The sequence below is a fragment of the Coccinella septempunctata genome, chromosome 6 (genome assembly GCF_907165205.1).
Source record: "Coccinella septempunctata chromosome 6, icCocSept1.1, whole genome shotgun sequence".
NCBI classification, from domain to species: Eukaryota; Metazoa; Arthropoda; class Insecta; order Coleoptera; family Coccinellidae; genus Coccinella; species Coccinella septempunctata.
This window is the reverse complement of record NC_058194.1, coordinates 28,640,423-28,657,984: the sequence shown is the minus strand read 5'-3', so window position 1 is coordinate 28,657,984 and position 17,562 is coordinate 28,640,423. Positions and strand designations below refer to the sequence as shown.

The following is a 17,562-nucleotide window of genomic DNA, read 5'->3' as shown; positions in this document are numbered from 1 at the left end:
ATGGAATTTTTTTTTTCTCTATGTATGAAAAACTTGGTGGATCAATTAAATTGGAATCTCTAGACCAACTTTTATTTCATGATTCAACATAAAAAAGCTTGTAACATATATAAACAAACAATATAAAAATCACTTCTTCAACAGTACACAACACTCTGTTCCAGGGTATTCTGGGAGTGAAAGATCATATTTTTCAGCTAGTTTTGGAGGTACAAACCGACCACCTAGATAATGATATTTTCCTTCAAATTTCTGTGCACACAGCTTGGGGGCAGTTAGGGAAATAAGAAGGTCGGGTTTTATACCTCCTTCATTAGGTTCCCCCATTTCGATGTCCCAACCACTGGGAATATCTATGCTGCAATTTCAAAGTTAATCGAAGATATCAAATCATTTCAATGTTTTACCTTGCAACAGGTATTTTTGATTTTTTTAACATTTCTAAAACAGGTACAAACTCGGCTCGTACAGGAGGTTTGAAACTGAATCCAAACAATGCATCTACAAAAAGACCATACGTCTCTAGCTGATTAGCATCTGGCAGCTTATCAAGAACAGGAATATTCATTGATATACACTGATGCAGTAAATTATTATATAATGGTTTATCTACTCTCTTTGGATAATATAATTCCGAATTATACCCAAACAATTTCATATGCCTAGCACATACAAGTCCATCGCCTCCATTATTTCCAGGACCAACACAAATCAATAGGCTTTTATTTTTTAATTCATTGATTGGGAAGCTCTTTGCAATAGCAGTGGCACAACTTAAGCCAGCTAGCTCCATAAGTTGATCCACAGAGAACTTGTACTCATTGAAAAGTGCCACATCTATATCTATCGCTTCCTGCTGTTTTAGATACTTCACCATGCTTCGACAAGAATAGATAGTTCTCTTGTGAATTGTTAAAATATTCATCAACTTAATCAACAATGTTATGTAGTCTTAGATTACAGTTTCAATAGGATAAGATCCATACAAATTTTCTACTTCGAGTGATCCTAATGAATGATGGAAATGATTTATTTCTTATATAAATAAGCCTGTATCAATTGGAATGAATAAGAATAATTATCCTGGAATATACCTATATTTATCTCAAAAATTTTTAAACATAAACAATAAACTTAAAAATGACTAGCTTTGTGTTTATGTGTTTCTGTTTTGTAATTTTGTTCTCGTGCGAGCGAACCACAGACACCAAACTGTCAGGGATATGCAAGGTTAAAAAATTATCGTGAATAACAGTTATTTATCGATTGATTACTCTCGAACTGTCAGGACCGCTACTGTTGTAGTACCGAACTGGTTCAGGACTTTTCTGTTTCTGACATTCTAGAAAAAATCACAGAATGTGAGAAATACATGAAAGAGGAAACACCACATAACCAAGATATCGCTTACCGATTTTTCCCAAATTTGCGAGATTTGTAATATTTGTATTTTGTATCATAGTTTTGTATACCCAAAAATACGCTCAAGCATTCTAATCACTATCTCACAGAAGAAAATATTGAATGAATATACAATATATTTAAAACATCAATAATGTTTGGTGTTATTGTTTCCGGTCGCTTGGTAAATTGAATGGAATATTGTTTATTTTTACTAGATCCTCAATAACAAATCACTATTTCAATTCAACCTAATGATAGTCTCCCCCAATTACACACAGATCCTCTCTACCATAGTCTCGATTTTTCAAAATTTATTATGAAAGTGAATTCCAACGTGTAGAACAATGTATTCACATAATCCTTCTGATTCCAGGTGCAGACAGAATTTCAACCGATAAGCCATACTCAATTTTTAACAACTATACCTGATGCCGATAGCATAAACCATGTGGTTGTATTTTTAACAGGAGTTAGCCCTTTTCCAGAGGGTACAGCTGGACAAGGTTCGAATTCTTTCCCATATAAATTTGATCCTTATTTGAATTTTAAAATTTTTCAGTGTACTTCAGTTGGCCCGATCCGAACGCTCCACCAAATTGGCAAGTATTAGGGCACATATCTAATTCGAAGCCTTCTGCAATATTCAAAGTTTCATCATTGAAAAAACTCCATGAAATCGATAGTTTCTCGAACACCATGTTTGGCCAGAGCAACATTTGTCATAATGCTCAAATTGGAATTTCAATTGGTAAGAACGATCCCCATATTTCATGATCTTCTTTTATGAATTCGAATGGAATATATAAGTTTGAATGATTTATATTCTTGTTTCAGAGCCTATAATGAACATTACAGAAGTCCCATCACCCAGTGGTCCCGAAAACAACATCACGTTTGCTCAGAAAATGCTTGAAAATTTCATGAATTTCATATTGAGCTACTCGGTTACTCAGGGCAATATGTTACCCGATCCAACTGCAACCTATGTTCCATTATCATCAGTTCAGACTTGGTATACGAACTTTGAGAGACGATTAACGCAAAATCCAAACTTCTGGAAGACATAGAAATTATTCTTCTACAATATATTTATTTCTCCATTATTCAGATATTAAAGGTTAAAGTTTTGATAATTCTCAGAGCCAACATTATGCAGCTGCACTTTTTCTCAATTCATCTATATCTTCACATATAGTGATTACTTGGAGAAATAATTTACCAGATTTTTGAAATAAGTATTTTGATTCAGAAACGGAATCTTTTTTCAATCGCTGCCAATTTTAATTTTGTTTCTAGTGATCTCTGTGTTTGAGTGAACTCTAGTGGAACTAGAGATCATATTTGCTTAGGTCATTATTTTGTGTGGACTAGAACAGTTTAAAATTTCGCTTAACACTTTGTGTTATCATCTTGTTTTATAAAATTTTATTTTGATGAGTTAGTTGTAATTTGAACATTTCATTTCATTGAAATATTGGATTTGAATTGAGAGTTGTCTGATAATAATCTTATATATATGAAATATTGATAATAAAGTTGACTCGAATGATTTTTACAGTTTTTGTTTTTTTTAAATTTTGACAGTAATTTTCTGTCAAGACATACCTCCATATGACGTAAAATACCATAATCTTTATTTTAAATACCCCCCTTGGGGACGACTCTAAAGAAGGTTCTTATGGAAAGAAAATTCCTCAGATGGCGTTATAGTCGCTGATTCATAATCTAGCCTGGTAGATGGCGTTGAAGTCAAGCTCTGATTTGAACCAGCTACTAGAAATTTCGTTTCTACGCGCCCTGGACGGCAAATTTTTTGAAAATTATACAGTTTAAGTTTTGTACCATCCATCAGTTATTCAAAAGTTTTCAGTTTCGTTGCATTTTCTGTATTAAGATTTCTGTATTTTTAACAAAAACTGGCATATATTCTCGTAGTTGAATGGCTCATTGAATTACATATTTTTTTTCTTATCTTCATTCAAGAATTAAAATATATTGACCATCCCACTTTACTGGAAACATGAGCAGTGGTGAAAAAAAGGGTATGATTATCATAAGAATGGGCATGAATTAATCTTCTTCGCTATTTTTAAATTCTTCTCCATTGCCTCATCTTGAATCGTCCCTGAATGTCACCAGAAGGTGGGGATCATCAGGGCCCCCTCTTCGGGGTTCGATGGAAAGCATAATGAACGCTCCAAGTCTACTTTCAGTGATTGGTAAATATTTGTTGGTGAGTTAGTCGACGGTAAAAAAGTCGATCAGGATGCGGTGTGATTTGTTTTTTATTGTATTGGCTGTGGCTGGTAAGTTGAAGGATTCTCTTTGCGTTCAATCGAAAATAAAAAAAAAATTGGATTTCCCAGAAAATTGTAATAATTTTCACAAGACCTGAACGAAGGAAATACTTTTAATAAAGTCTATTGAAAATTTGAGATGTGTTGGTTGAAAGCTTCCTCTCGCATATTCTCATCATGAAATAATTTGATTTTCGTTATCAGGGTTTCGAATTTCGAAAAAAATTAGGAAATTTTCATTTGGAGGATTCGAAACAATCTTTTTTTTGTAAGAAAAATAAAGTAAAGTTTGTTGGGAAAAGGATATTTGTAACTCATTCGAATATTTCGAAAAAAATTCACATAAAGTTAGAGGCAGAGATCTTGTTTCTGCTTGAAATCAAATTCTCAATTTATATTTTTTTTCGACAGAGAAATTTGTGGAAAATTTAGTATAGAACTTTATTCAAACGAAGAAGTTAATAGATGAAAATATTCTTGATGAGAGATATTCAATTTCAAATGGCAGGAAAACGAAAAAAAGTGTATTGCAAAAGATTCTAATGATCTTTGTTAATACACATCAAATTAATTAAGTTCACAGTTTTTGGGACAGGGAAATGAGTGAAAGAAACCTTTTTTCATTCATTCATTCTTTTCTGATGGTTTGAATCTATCATTTTCCTCGTTCATTTAGCCAACTATAATGTGTCGTCATATGTAATTAATATCAATAGAACGTTTTATGTGTGAGGAAAACTTGTTCATACAGACGCGTTCTATTTACCGGTATACCGAACTAAAGGATCGATGGTACGAAAGATGAAAGTATATTTGCAATTGTATAACACAATAGTTTATTTGAGTGAAAGCGTGCAGAAAGTTCTCTCATCTGATATTCAGTTCTTGAATGTTGAACCGAATTTATCTTGATTAAGGATCTATACCGGTAGATATCTTTCAGTTCGAAATCTTTTGTTCTTGTTCAATCGAGAATAAAAAAATTGGATCCGAGTACAGAAAAAATCTCATGAGTAATGAAGAAAGAATTGATAATAATAGGATAATCGAAGTTTTCAAAAGAAAGGGTTGAACCGTTGACGAATATAAGTACATATTTTTTATATTTATACAGGGGGAGTCTTTAACTCGTAAGAATATTTTAACAGTAGATTCTTGAGGCCAAAAGAAATACTTTTTCCTCTTAACATTTTTTTTTTATTCGGCCCTGATAAAAAGATATGGTCATCTTATGTTTTCATGATAACTAACAAAATCTGTGACAATACTCATCTGTGGATCTTTTGAATAGAGTTGTATTCAGCCAAAGTTCCCAATTTTTCAAATTTCACAGGTACTTTTTAATTTTTGAACATCAAATTACTCGAAAACGGCGCATTATACGTGAAAATATGAGGAATACTTTTATTTCACGAAACGTTCAAATATTCATTAGATATAGCGACCAATTCAGTTTCAAGAGTTGGGATCTCGTAATGGTCATAATGAGAAAACTGGAAGACGTGGTTGATATCTTGTATTCGAGAAAGATTCATCAAATAAATGAAAAACTACATTCCAAAATTAATTTCATTCGATAAAACCCTTTGTGGGATAGAACTAAAAATAACATTTTTATGGTTTTTCAACACCCTGTATCTTTTAAACCGAGCCGATTTTGGAAAAATGGTAAAGGAAAAAAGTGTTCCTTTCGACCACAAGGATCTACCGTTAAAATATCAAAAGACTCACCCTGAATATTTAGCCATTCTTCGTTCAAATAAAGTGCAAGGTCCTTCTACTTGAAAATATGACAAAATCTGCTTAGACAACGCGCAAAATTACCAAATATGCCTGACGTAAAATAACGAAAGCACCACAATGAATGTCACTGATGCTTGCCCATCCTTTCTTTCATAAAGTTCATGAGAATAAATTCCAACCAAGCGAAGAATGCAATAATAACTCAATGAACCGAATACGATCAGTTCATGAGAATATTTCGTAGAGGAAAATAAGCAAGTATAAATCCTCCATTTGCAAGGTTACCTGTGCTTTCTCTACAATTCTCCTGATGGGAAACTTTTAACCCGAATGGTATTTCGAAATGAGAACATAATTTGGAAACTCCGTCATTTTTACACATTGGTCCATTATTTAGTTCCCTGAAGATGAAAACAGATATGTTGAAACTTGGAGTGTTGTGAGGGCAATCCATGATATATTCCGCGAGCAATAAATCTTTCTTATTCAATCTCCTAATCGCTACAGATTTTCCAAACAAATCAAGTCCTTGGGAGGTAGCCCTGAGGCTACGCCTCTGGTTACTTCTGATATTTCAGGTGCTCCTGTGATAAGATAAATTTTAGAAAGCACTCAGTGAAAGCGAATGTCAGCCTTTTTCTATATTAGCGACTTCCTTCGACCATTACTATCAGGGGAGAGTAGAAATATATAGCACCAGTTTGGCACAAAGGTACTATTATATACCTAAGCTCTAACAGCATCCAAAATAACGACCGAAGGAGAAACTTGTTAGATCGGGCTAGGATAAATGATGTATCACATAGGTAGATTGTATAACATGTTGAGAAATTAGATAATAATGTCTACAAGAAGTCGAGTAATGTTTGTTTTGGTCTTACATCATATTCTGCATCTATTAACTAGATATTATCCATATAGAGGATTGAATATTTATTGTAACATGATCGGATGAGTTTTCTTGAAAATATTCGCACCTGACTTTGAATCAGTGCTTTCCGTATTTTTTCTAAACTTGTCAAGTGTATTGCCAAGAGAACGCGCAGATATAACTGGTCGTCTATTTTATAAAAAATAAGAAATTCACTGATGGACTCAGGGAGTATTTTCTTTTCATACTTCTGTTCATGATTTGAAATGAAATACTATAGAGTCATTCGGGGTAACTGAGCGCAGTGGGTAAGTGTGCGCAGTGCGTATATCTCGACTATGCAATGTAGGTATGAAAGAGGAGTTCATTTGGGTGAAGCAAGGGCGCAGAATCCCCAGATTAGTTTTTCATAGGAGTGCGCCGTGCGACGTTTCGTTAACTTTTTATTTGCAATCAATCAAATTCACTAGTTTTCTTGTTAATTTTCAGCATCTCTGCAAATTCTGCCAGGTCTAAGTTCCGAGTCCGACAGTGTTAAACAATATTTTATTCGATCATGGGCATATTAATCTAAATATATAATAAAAAATTTCAGGATCTCTTAGCTGCTCAACTCTATAAGAACGTAAATTCAAATTTTATCTTACTGGGGAAAGTGTGCGCGGGTAAGTGTGCGCATAGATTCATTATATGGGCATTAGTTCAGTGAGGAATAAATTATGACATTGTTGATTTTCTTGGTTAAGACTCGATCAACATTGTCCTATTTGTTCAGAAAAATATGAAGAGCCACCAACAGGGGAATGTATCAAGTGTTGTGTTTACCATTATTTAACAATAATGCACTGCTTGTAAAAAGGCGCTTCTGTATTGACAATAAACAGCATTTCTCTAATATTGTAACATTTTGATGACATTATTTTGTAATTTGTTTTGATTGTGTGGTTCACTAAGCACTGCGTTCACTTACCCCGTGAGGGTGCACACACTTACCCGCAATACGGGGCATGTGAACGCACTCCGACTTTCTCTATTAAATTCTTTTTTGCGGAAAGAAAACGTTTTTGTTTGTTTGCTTTTTGATGTTTTCTTATAGATTAGAAAATTCTCTATCTTATGAATATGTTTTAATTTTCCTAGCTTCAACATTTGGTACAGGGTATGGCTTGAAAGGCAAAAGTGCGCACAGTTGCCCCGAATGACTCTATAGAGTAAATTTTGCCTAAATCTCTTACGTTCAACATTTCAATAGTTAAAACTGTAACAAAGTCGTACCTATTTCCAATGCTCTTCATCAACATTTAATCACAAGTAATCAATCAATGTTTTCTCATTAACATCTTTATGGACAGTTTCAAACTAAAAATTCGTTGATTCGACGAATGAAACTGGTATATATAGGATGGTATACAAAATTCGGTGTATAAAGGTACAAACTTTGATTAGTTATTTCTTAAAGCATTGCACGATTCTGCTTTACTAGAATTTTCTGATACACGGATGTAAAACCAGACGCTTTACTGCCTTGGCATACTAAACATGGAGTCTGAAGCTGGTTTAGAAATCAATTATATAAGTAGGTACGTTGATATATTGAAGGAATAAAAGAGTACAATGACCCTTAGTAAATTTGAGATATATACAGGGTGAGTCTTTAACTCGTAAAAATATTTTAACAGTAGATCCTTGAGGTCGAAAGAAACACTTTTTTCCTTTACCATTTTTTTCGAATCGGCTCGGTTTAAAAGATACAGGCTGTTGAAAAAGTATAAAAATGTTTTATTTTGTGTTCTATCTCACAAACGGTTTTATCGAATGACAAGAATTTTGGAATATAGTTTTTCATTTATTTGATGAATCTTTTTCGAGCACAAGATATCACATACGTCTTCCAGTTTTCACATTATGACCATTACGTATCATGAAAATACCAAAACGTCAAACAACCCAACTGTTGAAACAAAGTTTGACGCTATCTAATGAATATTTGAACGTTTTGTTAAATGAAAGTCCCTATCCTTCATATTTTCTCGTAAAATGCGCTATTTTCGAGTAAATTTGATGTTTAAAAATTAAAAAGTATCTGTGTGATTGGGTACATGGGTACTTAGGCTGAACACAACTCTGTATGAAAGATCCATAGATGTGTAGTGTCACAGATTTAGCTAGTTATTCTGAAGGTAATTTTGTTTTTCCAGGGGTGGCTCAGCTCATTACGAAAACTTTAAAATGGCTATATCTTTTTATCAGAGCCGAAACGGAAAAAATGGTATAGTTTAGATCTGTAGAATCTACTGTTAAAAGATTTGTAGGAGTCAAAGACTCACCTTGTATCTACTTACAAACCTTCGTAGTTGATAAAACACTACCTACTCTGGGTAGTTTTTGAATTCTTCGGAAACTCGAGGTTTTTAAAACATTATCAAAGAAAAATCGTAGAATTCACTCAGCCGGCAGACGAAATGTTATAAGCATCATAAATCTCTTCTTGTCTTTGTATCCTAAGTTCATCAATGCCGCATGAATAACTGACTGATGTGAATAACAAATAACCATTGATGTCATTAGACACAGTTACGTAAGAGGTCATTCGTTGAATACTAATTTATGAATATGCAATGAAAGTTAATGGGACACCTCCCACATATTCAAAACTACCGTTGGGATGTTTCCATTGTTATGTAATTTTTTCTGAATCTGTTCCTTTTCCCATAACTTCGGTTTAAGTATAGACAGAGCGGTGAAAATACGGAGGACAACTTGCAAAATTTTAATAGTAGGTAAGTTTGATATCGGTCAAGTCGATAAATAATAACAACTGTGAGAAAAACCGTGAAAAAATCCGACAATTGTTATTGTCCGCATGTTTATTTTTCAGCTTTTATGTCTAAAATATCCGCTCAAATACTCATTAACTGAATTTAGGTTATATTGCCTTGATTTATAGTTTTAATTCAGCCTAGCATAGAAAATTCCAAACCTCTTGTTTCATTCTTGCATGAAGAGATCCGGAATATGAAAGAACTAAATTATCAATTGAAGGTTACTCTCTTGACCCATCGTTAAAGTCTCCATGTATAGTCGATCCTAAAAGTGCCTTAGAAAATGGTCTAAATGTGTCAAATTGTTCTCCGCTGGAAGTAGAGAAGAAAAAGTTGTTTTCCTGCTGTGTTTCATGCTCTAGGTCGGGTATGAGAAAGAGAAATGGAAATAACACCAGACACCTTCTTTATTTCATATCCAAAGTCAAATACGTATGAATTTAACAACAGAGCAGGTTACTCTCTTAACCCATCGTTAAAGTCTCCAAACAGTCGATCGCAATTTCTTTTGTACGTCTCAGAAAACGCCTCAAATGCCATAACTCAACATTTTCTCGTCAATCAGAATATCTAACAGCATGAGCATTGATTCCAAGATAGATTTCTCGGCAATTTTTCTTATTTTCTATCTGTATAACATTCGAATTAATTTCGTGCTCTATTTCGAAGGTTCACTAATTCAAAAATAAGCCAAAAACGAAGTCTCGAAGTTAGTGAGGATGAACTGAAAAGAGAGAGCTTATAATGTCACGGTAAAAGTAAACTTTTATGCAGTATTGAACTTGATCATGTCAATAAGTTGACCATTATGCTCGTCCAACGGAACGTGAATTTGCATCTGTCGCAAGATTATTTTCTGGGTCGGTTGGAAGACTAATGGATTGAAAGGATCTATTCAATAGAAAACGCAATCTCTCTCTGTAATTCTAGAGGTTTTTTTTCTGGAAAGATTGATAGTCGTTTGACATCATAATTAGAAGATTAATGGAAGTAGTTTCAATTAGGTAGGTATAATATCCGCTCTTTCTATAAAGATCTAGATATATCGCTCAATTCTTCAGTTAATCATTATATGCAATTGTTGAAATTGTTAGAGAAAGAAATCATAATTGCTCCTTCGTAGTTATATAAAATGAAATATGAGAGACATTTCAACATTTAGAATTCCGAGATAGACAGGAGTTTGAAAGTTGAAACTTTCATATATTTATACACCTTCTTATTATTCAAATTACGAGGATGTATTGATATCTAGTTAGCCTAGGCCAGTTCCATGCATATAAAAAATATTGCGTTACCATAGCAACGAACAATAACTCATTAGAAGTGTCATTGTGAAGTTTGAGGTCAAAAAAGAAATGTCCAGCGAAATTGTGAAAATCGAAAAATTGGAGTATCGAGCCATCATCACGTACCTGTATTTAAAAGGGTTAAGAGGTAAGCAGATTTACGAAGATATATGCTTAATACCCTTGATGATCAATGTCCTTCGTATGCGACCGTGAAAAATTGGACTGCAAGCTTCAAAAGAGGTAAATTTTCAAGATGATGACTGATCGGGAAGGCCAGTTTCTGTGTCAGTCCCCAAAAATATCGATGCAGTTCATGACATGATTTTATCAGACCGTCGAATTGGGCTAAAACGGATATCTGAAGCACTGAATATTTCATACGAACGCGTTCATCATACAGTTCACGTCAATTTGGACATTAAAAAAATTGCTGCAAAATGGATCCCCAAATGTTTGAATGCTAACCAAAAGCGTGCAAGGGTAGAAGCATCGCGTTCGATATGTTCTCAATTTGAAAACGATGTAGACTTCTAAAACCGAATTGTTAATATGGATGAGACTTGGGTACATTTCTACGATCCAGAAACAAAGCAGCAATGGATGGAATGGCGATACTCTGATGGTTCTCCAAGACCTAAGAAGTTTCGTGTCAAAAAATCTGCAGGAAAAGTTCTTGCTTCAGATTTTTGGGATTGCCATGGAGTAATCATGATTGGTTTTTTGGATAAGGGTAGAACAATATCCGGAGATTACTATTCGACATAACTGACCACTCTACGGGAAAAAATTAAAGAGAAAAGACGCGGAAAGCTATCCAAAGGTGCTTTGATTTCGCAGGACAACGCCCCTGCACACAAATCTCATGTTGTCATGAAAAAATTCGTGATTTAGGGTTTGAATTACTAGAACACCCCCTTTATTCACCAGATTTGGCTTCATCTGATTATCATCTCTTTCCTCAACTGAAAAAAGTTTAAAAGGTCGTAAATTTTCTTCCAACGAGGAGGTAATAAAAGCTGTAGAGATCTGGTTTGCAGAGCAAGAAAAAACATTTTTTTTGAAAGGTCTAGAGACGTTGCAGGTTCGCTGTAATAAATGTATCCAATCAAGAGGAGAATATGTTGATTAATAAAATATTTTGACATTGAAATTTTGTTTGGTTCTATAGTAGGCTAAAAATTTTTCAATATATCCTCATACATGGATACTCATATTGCTATCTAGTTAGCTTATATTGCATCTATGGATGAAGAAAAGGTTTCGTCGAAATGAACAATAAGTTATCACAAGTGTCAGTGAGAAATTTGAAGTCAACCTCTAACAGATATTTTATGGGGAGAGAATGGTTAATATAAATACGAATGACCACATTTTTGAAATGACCTTTCTAAGAATTCAATTGGATCACAATATCCCATCAGAATTCTAATCCACATATGTTCATTTCAAACAATAACAAACGTTCTATATAGGTAAGCCAACCCAAAGTCACACTTTGAGAGACTAAAACCCAAGTCTGATTCATTTGAATTATGCCTACCTTCTTCATTGAAATTCATGCATCCAGTTTTGGGCAGCTTCATTGAAATTCTACAACCATTGTAAAAAAAATGGTCGGAGTATATCTATACCTACCTTTCAGTTGAATGACGATAAAACAGGTTTAAACTTAAACGGATCGATCGTGCAAAACGCATCGGTATAGGATCTTCAAGAAAGTAAAAGTGCTGCGTCCTTGGAGATGGTCGCTTTATATAAGATTATTTTGAGAAAATCCGCTAGCTCCTATGTGACGCGATACAAACGCTCACAGGATATCATGCTTAGGTGTTATGTAAAGTTACATATGAGCAGGCGATGGAAGAATACCATGTTATTCAATTACTCCCGTAAAATTATATACCTACGTTCCTCAGTTACAACTTACAACGTGTTAATAATTGCATACATTTCCATTTGTGTGAACATGATAATTAATGTGAAAGTATCTATTATTTCATTACATTCTTCTTCCTCCATTCATGATCTTTCTAAATCATCTGGAACTCAATGTATACAAAATTCCTTGAGACTTAGGTCCATAGATAAATTCTTGGTGCCATACTATGCAAATTCTTCAAAAAGATTCATTGTGTACCTTCCAATGATTATGCAAGTCGAAGGGTTATATTAATTTGGAGGATTTTGCACAGGATGATTTGTTGCTTAGAATACCAAATTAGATTTCACGGAATAAGTAAAGATCAAGGCTAGATTGCTTCGAGATTTCTTTCATAAATTCGGATCTTGATGAGAAACTTGAATGACGAGGAAAAGGTGAATCAAGTGAAATATTGACCCTATACTTAGACTCAAGGATAGATTGGATGATTCATTCATTAACATTTGATGCGAAACATGACTGATCAAATCTTTTTGTGGTGAAATAGAAGAGTTATTGAATTTCTAACCTTCTACTCTGCACAAATGAACAATGCTCTCAATAGTTCTTAGTGATAACGGTTCATTATGTAATTTAACCTAATTTTTCTTCAGATATTTATCTATTTGCACGTGTTTTCATAGACATTTGTGCCTACAAAGTGTACAGGGTGAGTCTTTGACTCGTAGGTACCTACAAATATTTCAACAGTAGATTCTTGAAGTCAAAAGAAACACTTTTTTTCCTTACCATTTTTTCCGACTCAGCCTGTATCTACTGATAGTACTGATGATTGATAAGAATCTGAGGAAATGAAGATAAATAAATTCAACAGCACATAACAGAAAACTTTTATACTATACTAATAGATGATAATGGTTGCTCAACTGCTTTTTATTCAACGTGATGAATAAAGATTCCAATCTAAAAACGAAGAACAAACAATGTGAACTCATTATCAGATGTTCATTCAAATGGAATACGAATTGAATGAGAAAAAGCCTGTTCGATTTAATCATTAGGAATAGAATTGAATTCATCTTTTTTAATTGGGATCAGTCAATTTTGAAAGCATTTTCCAGGGTTGATATTTATCAGTTTTATTCATTGAGAAACACACTGCTTTTGTGATGTAAACGAGAGACAAGAACCATCAAATGTTTCATTGGAAATTATTTTACTCTATGGGCTGGGGGTGTTCCTCAAGGAAATATTCTTGGGTCGCTATTTTTAATATAGACGATGTTTTTCTCTTCGTTTCAGGTGGAACGCTTGCCCAACAACCGAAGGGTAACCAGGAGGACCCATGCAAACTGAAATCCAGAGTTGTGGGTGATGAGGTATACTGTGACAGATACTGGGAATGCGTCAATGGTCAACCTGAACTCTACGACTGCCCCAACGGTCTGGTGTTCGCAGGTAAAAACAGGGGTGTAACTGAAGGCTGCGACTACCCTTGGAGGTCGAACTACTGCGATAACAAACAGCAAGCAAGTGAGTTTTCCCATAATGTCCATTTCTGTTCAGATTTGACCAATGTCGCGTTTTATAGATCCCCCAATAGGTACAGAGCATTGCGATTGGTTGTATGGAATCTTTGGACACGAGACTTCATGTACCAGATATTGGACTTGCTGGAATGGTACCGCCACAGAGCAGCTTTGCATCGGTGGATTGCTCTACAACGAGAAGTCTCATTCTTGCGATTGGCCTGACAATGTAGAAGGCTGCCAGAAGCATCGTGAGTATTTTCCTTCGATTTTTATGGTAGGAAGAGAGTTTTCCTGGTATAACTCAAAAATCAAGTGAACCATAGATATTTGCCAACATCTGCCAATGATTGTTCTTTCCTTAGTTCTTAATTCTTAGAAACCCTTCATTGATAGGTTCAATACAGAGAGAAATGAAGATATGTTACGTTTTACTGGATATTCCTTGAGTTATCCAAGCTCGAAATTGCAAAAAGTATTATGTTTTTGAGCTTCGATTGCAGAATTTGTATTTGACAGGATAATTCTCAATTTCTGTGTGAATGGCTGCTTCATCTTCTGTGGTTTAATCTATCTTCTTTGTTAGAATTTCTTTACCATCCTCATGGAAACTTTTTCATTTCCAGCATTATGTAACGAAGACCCTAACGGAAATGTAGCTCTTGGTAAATCGTGCAACAGGTATTGGCAGTGCCAGGGTGGTTACCCACGTCTTCAGAGATGTCCAGCGATGTTGGTCTTTGATCGTAGATCGCTGAGGTGCGTGGTACCCCCAACGGAAGACTGTGACGTTCCAAGTACCATACCTCCGCCTCTTGTAGAAGATGAAGACGAAAACATTCCACAGAATAATCCCAAGTTCGCCAACTTACCCCCTGGCGCCATAGCAGTTCCGAGCAAATCGAGAAACTGAGAAAAATCGACTGCACTAGAGACAGTAGAAGCCTTTCGATATCTCCGAGAAAATAGTCTTGATGAACCAAAAATTCAGCCAATCATTGATTAAACATTATCGACTTTTTGTTATTTTATGTTGAGCTGTAGTCTTACCGAGGAAATTGTGAAAATAAACCACAAGTTTCAAACATAGAAGATCTTCCGAAGAAAAATTTCGATTTCGTACAGATACTCTGTGCACATCATAGACTGCAGGTTAACCTAAAACACTTCTTCACGGAAATTTCATTCAACGTCACCAACGCACTGAACTAAATAGAAGCATCAGCACCAATAATTTATTCTTGAACGTTCATAGGACAAATTAGTATTTTTTTTAGATATAAATTACTTATACCTTGTATTTTATTCTTCTTTTCACTGTTGTATATTTTCTTGTGCCAGTATGTTAACTTGTTGTTTGTCCCTTCGAATGGAATTCGGAATTATATGTCACAATCTTCATTCATAGGTTTTAAGTTTTATGTAAAATAAATTACTACGATAAAAACATGGTTTTATTGAATCAATTTTTTTCTGGAGTTTTCAGAATGGAATATCGATGACTTTTCAGGGATATACGCGTGTTGAAAGTTGACCTTCGATCGAAAAATTCCGAAAAAGATGGAGTCACTTAAAAATTTGTCAAGACCAAACAGTTCCACTGAGATAAATGAAATTTCGATATTCATTACTAGAAATGTTGCTCTTTCAGAATATCATTCATATTAAGCGCTGCAATAAAGATTTATTGAGTTCAATGGTCGAAACCACAGAACACTAATATATGTCGAAACCATAGAGTCAATGATCGAAACCATAGAGTCTATGGTCGAAACCATTGAACTCGATAAAAATTTATTGAGTTCAATGGTCGAAACCACAGAACTCTAATATTCTGTCATCATGGTCATCGAAAACATAAAAAATAAAAAAACTGCTTCAGGTATATTTTCTTAAAAAACACTACAATTAGAAAATTAAACCTTAAAACTGGAACACAAGTCGTGATTAAAGCCTCGTAACTGCGAACTTCATGGTATATTCAGATTCATTGCAAACTGCTGCAGCTCTTGGTTCAGCTCCGGATCATCTTGAAAGTCGTGACTGATGACCCCTCTCAGATCGCCCGCCAATCTCTTCTTGTTTTTGCTGCCCGGCGGTCTACCCAGGCGTTTTCTCCTGCCCATAGGGCCCACGGTGTCCACGGCACCGTACTCGTTCGCGTTTTCCGCGATGAAAACGTTGTTTCCATCGATGGTGATGCTGGAAATTGCGTTGCGAAGCTCATTGGCGGAGATGTCGTTGAATTCGGCTATGTCCGGCACCGGGGGTAATTCCCTGATGCCCCCCAGCTGCGGATTTATCATGAGATTGCATTGGGGGAATCCGAATCGTCCGAGAACCTTGAAAAATAAAAATTTTGGTATAAGCCCTGATGGAGGGGCCCATGCGTCTATGACTTACTTGCGAAATATAGAACTGTTTTTCTTGGACCCCGAGAGAGTCCCAAGATGCGGACACAGCAGCTTTGATCTGCTGCTTGGGCGCATTGGGGTGCATCCAGTGGTACAGAGTCCTCGTCCGTTTGGAGAACAGAGATTTAGCCGCCTTCATAACCTCGTCAACTCGTGCGTCTACGCCTTGCTGTAAGCTTTCCGATGACGTGGCTTTATCGTAAATTTCCCCCAGAACCTATCGAGAAAAAAACCCATCGTTTTCCAGAATTGCGACATAACCTCTCAAATCTGATTACATAGACATAGATTATGACCATCGAAACAACAAACAACTTTTCTATGTTATAGCACGAGAGCCTTCTATGTTCGATATTTGAACTAACTAATATTCGTGCTATAAACCTACCTCTACAGGAATTTCAAGCGTTTCAGTCCTTATATTATGTGCTGCTGAATAATTGGCTACAAATTCCTCGATATTATTTCTCCTCCTCCTCTTCTTTCTAGGTGGTGAAATATACTGGCATTTAGTGGAAGAAATCTCCAAAATTTCCCCACCATAACCCCCATTTCCATTCATAGTGGGCGAGAACTAGAAGAAAATTGATAGGTACGTTGACGGTACAACTCACCTTTATATACTCAATTATAAAAAAACTTTTTTTTTTCAGTACCTCCCGAAAACTCAAGAGTTGTATTTCCGGTTCCTTAAATTCAGTTTTTCAGTACAAAAATAATGAATACATACAAAAAAGTGAATAAAAAAAGCGTATATTCACCATTCTTTTCCTGAAAGCATCATTATTCTGATTTCCGAACAGAATTAAGTCATTCGACTCATTCTCGTAATTTCCAGCTTGACTTGGTCCTGGAGAAGTTGCGGAGAAAAGGTTTGCATCCGTTTCAATTTCATATTTTGGTAAATCGTCAACGGGGAAACGTATCTGCTTGATGATTTTTTTTTTATTAGAACGCTATCGCTGAGTAACAAATAATGGTTTCTACTCACCTGTTTATTTCCATATTGCTTGGTAGTGAAAATTTCATTTACCGTTTCCATTGAGAATGAAAAACTTTTGTGTTTTGTCAATATAGTTTTCTGTCCGTCACGTTTGTTTTCCCGGGGTTCTTGATTTTCAAATTCGATCAGGAATAGAATTTTGCTCTATGCACAAACGGCACTGATTCCAAAGAAATGAATATTGTTTTTCATTTATATTGAAGTTCAGTAACCAAGGCCTCAAGATGGAGAGGGAATAAATTCAAAGTTTGATCAATATCACTGCGGCGATTTTCATTATCATTGTGAAATCATTTGGTGATGAT

At 35.0% G+C, this 17,562-nt stretch overlaps 4 protein-coding genes across 6 annotated transcripts; 2 read left to right on the top strand and 2 right to left on the bottom strand.

The window, feature by feature from the left end:
- Positions 1 to 58: 58 nt before the first annotated feature.
- On the bottom strand, positions 59 to 1,192 carry LOC123315050 (NAD(P)H-hydrate epimerase). 2 transcript variants are annotated; one of them, XM_044900598.1, is made up of 3 exons: positions 1,095 to 1,190; positions 408 to 878; positions 59 to 358 (listed from the first exon to the last, which is right to left on the bottom strand). In XM_044900598.1, the coding sequence occupies exons 2-3, from the start codon at positions 875 to 877 to the stop codon at positions 130 to 132; spliced, it is 699 nt and encodes a 232-aa protein (XP_044756533.1). In that variant the 5' UTR covers position 878; positions 1,095 to 1,190; the 3' UTR covers positions 59 to 129. The 2 variants fall into 2 exon arrangements, with proteins under 2 accessions (XP_044756533.1, XP_044756532.1); XM_044900597.1 differs by having other exon boundaries at positions 408 to 1,192.
- Positions 1,193 to 1,449: 257 nt separating this feature from the next.
- LOC123315057 (protein OPI10 homolog) lies at positions 1,450 to 2,959 on the top strand. Its single transcript, XM_044900605.1, has 4 exons — positions 1,450 to 1,585; positions 1,778 to 1,907; positions 1,964 to 2,152; positions 2,239 to 2,959. The coding sequence occupies exons 1-4, from the start codon at positions 1,556 to 1,558 to the stop codon at positions 2,469 to 2,471; spliced, it is 582 nt and encodes a 193-aa protein (XP_044756540.1). The 5' UTR covers positions 1,450 to 1,555; the 3' UTR covers positions 2,472 to 2,959.
- Positions 2,960 to 3,562: 603 nt separating this feature from the next.
- On the top strand, positions 3,563 to 15,287 carry LOC123315713 (protein obstructor-E-like). The gene is made up of 4 exons (XM_044901545.1): positions 3,563 to 3,710; positions 13,614 to 13,844; positions 13,903 to 14,091; positions 14,467 to 15,287. The coding sequence occupies exons 1-4, from the start codon at positions 3,671 to 3,673 to the stop codon at positions 14,751 to 14,753; spliced, it is 747 nt and encodes a 248-aa protein (XP_044757480.1). The 5' UTR covers positions 3,563 to 3,670; the 3' UTR covers positions 14,754 to 15,287.
- A 420-nt stretch (positions 15,288 to 15,707) lies between these two features.
- LOC123315340 lies at positions 15,708 to 17,483 on the bottom strand. 2 transcript variants are annotated; one of them, XM_044900999.1, is made up of 5 exons: positions 17,246 to 17,483; positions 17,016 to 17,183; positions 16,643 to 16,828; positions 16,244 to 16,471; positions 15,708 to 16,182 (listed from the first exon to the last, which is right to left on the bottom strand). In XM_044900999.1, the coding sequence occupies exons 1-5, from the start codon at positions 17,294 to 17,296 to the stop codon at positions 15,811 to 15,813; spliced, it is 1,005 nt and encodes a 334-aa protein (XP_044756934.1). In that variant the 5' UTR covers positions 17,297 to 17,483; the 3' UTR covers positions 15,708 to 15,810. The 2 variants fall into 2 exon arrangements, with proteins under 2 accessions (XP_044756934.1, XP_044756935.1); XM_044901000.1 differs by having other exon boundaries at positions 17,016 to 17,180; positions 17,246 to 17,479.
- Positions 17,484 to 17,562: the final 79 nt, after the last annotated feature.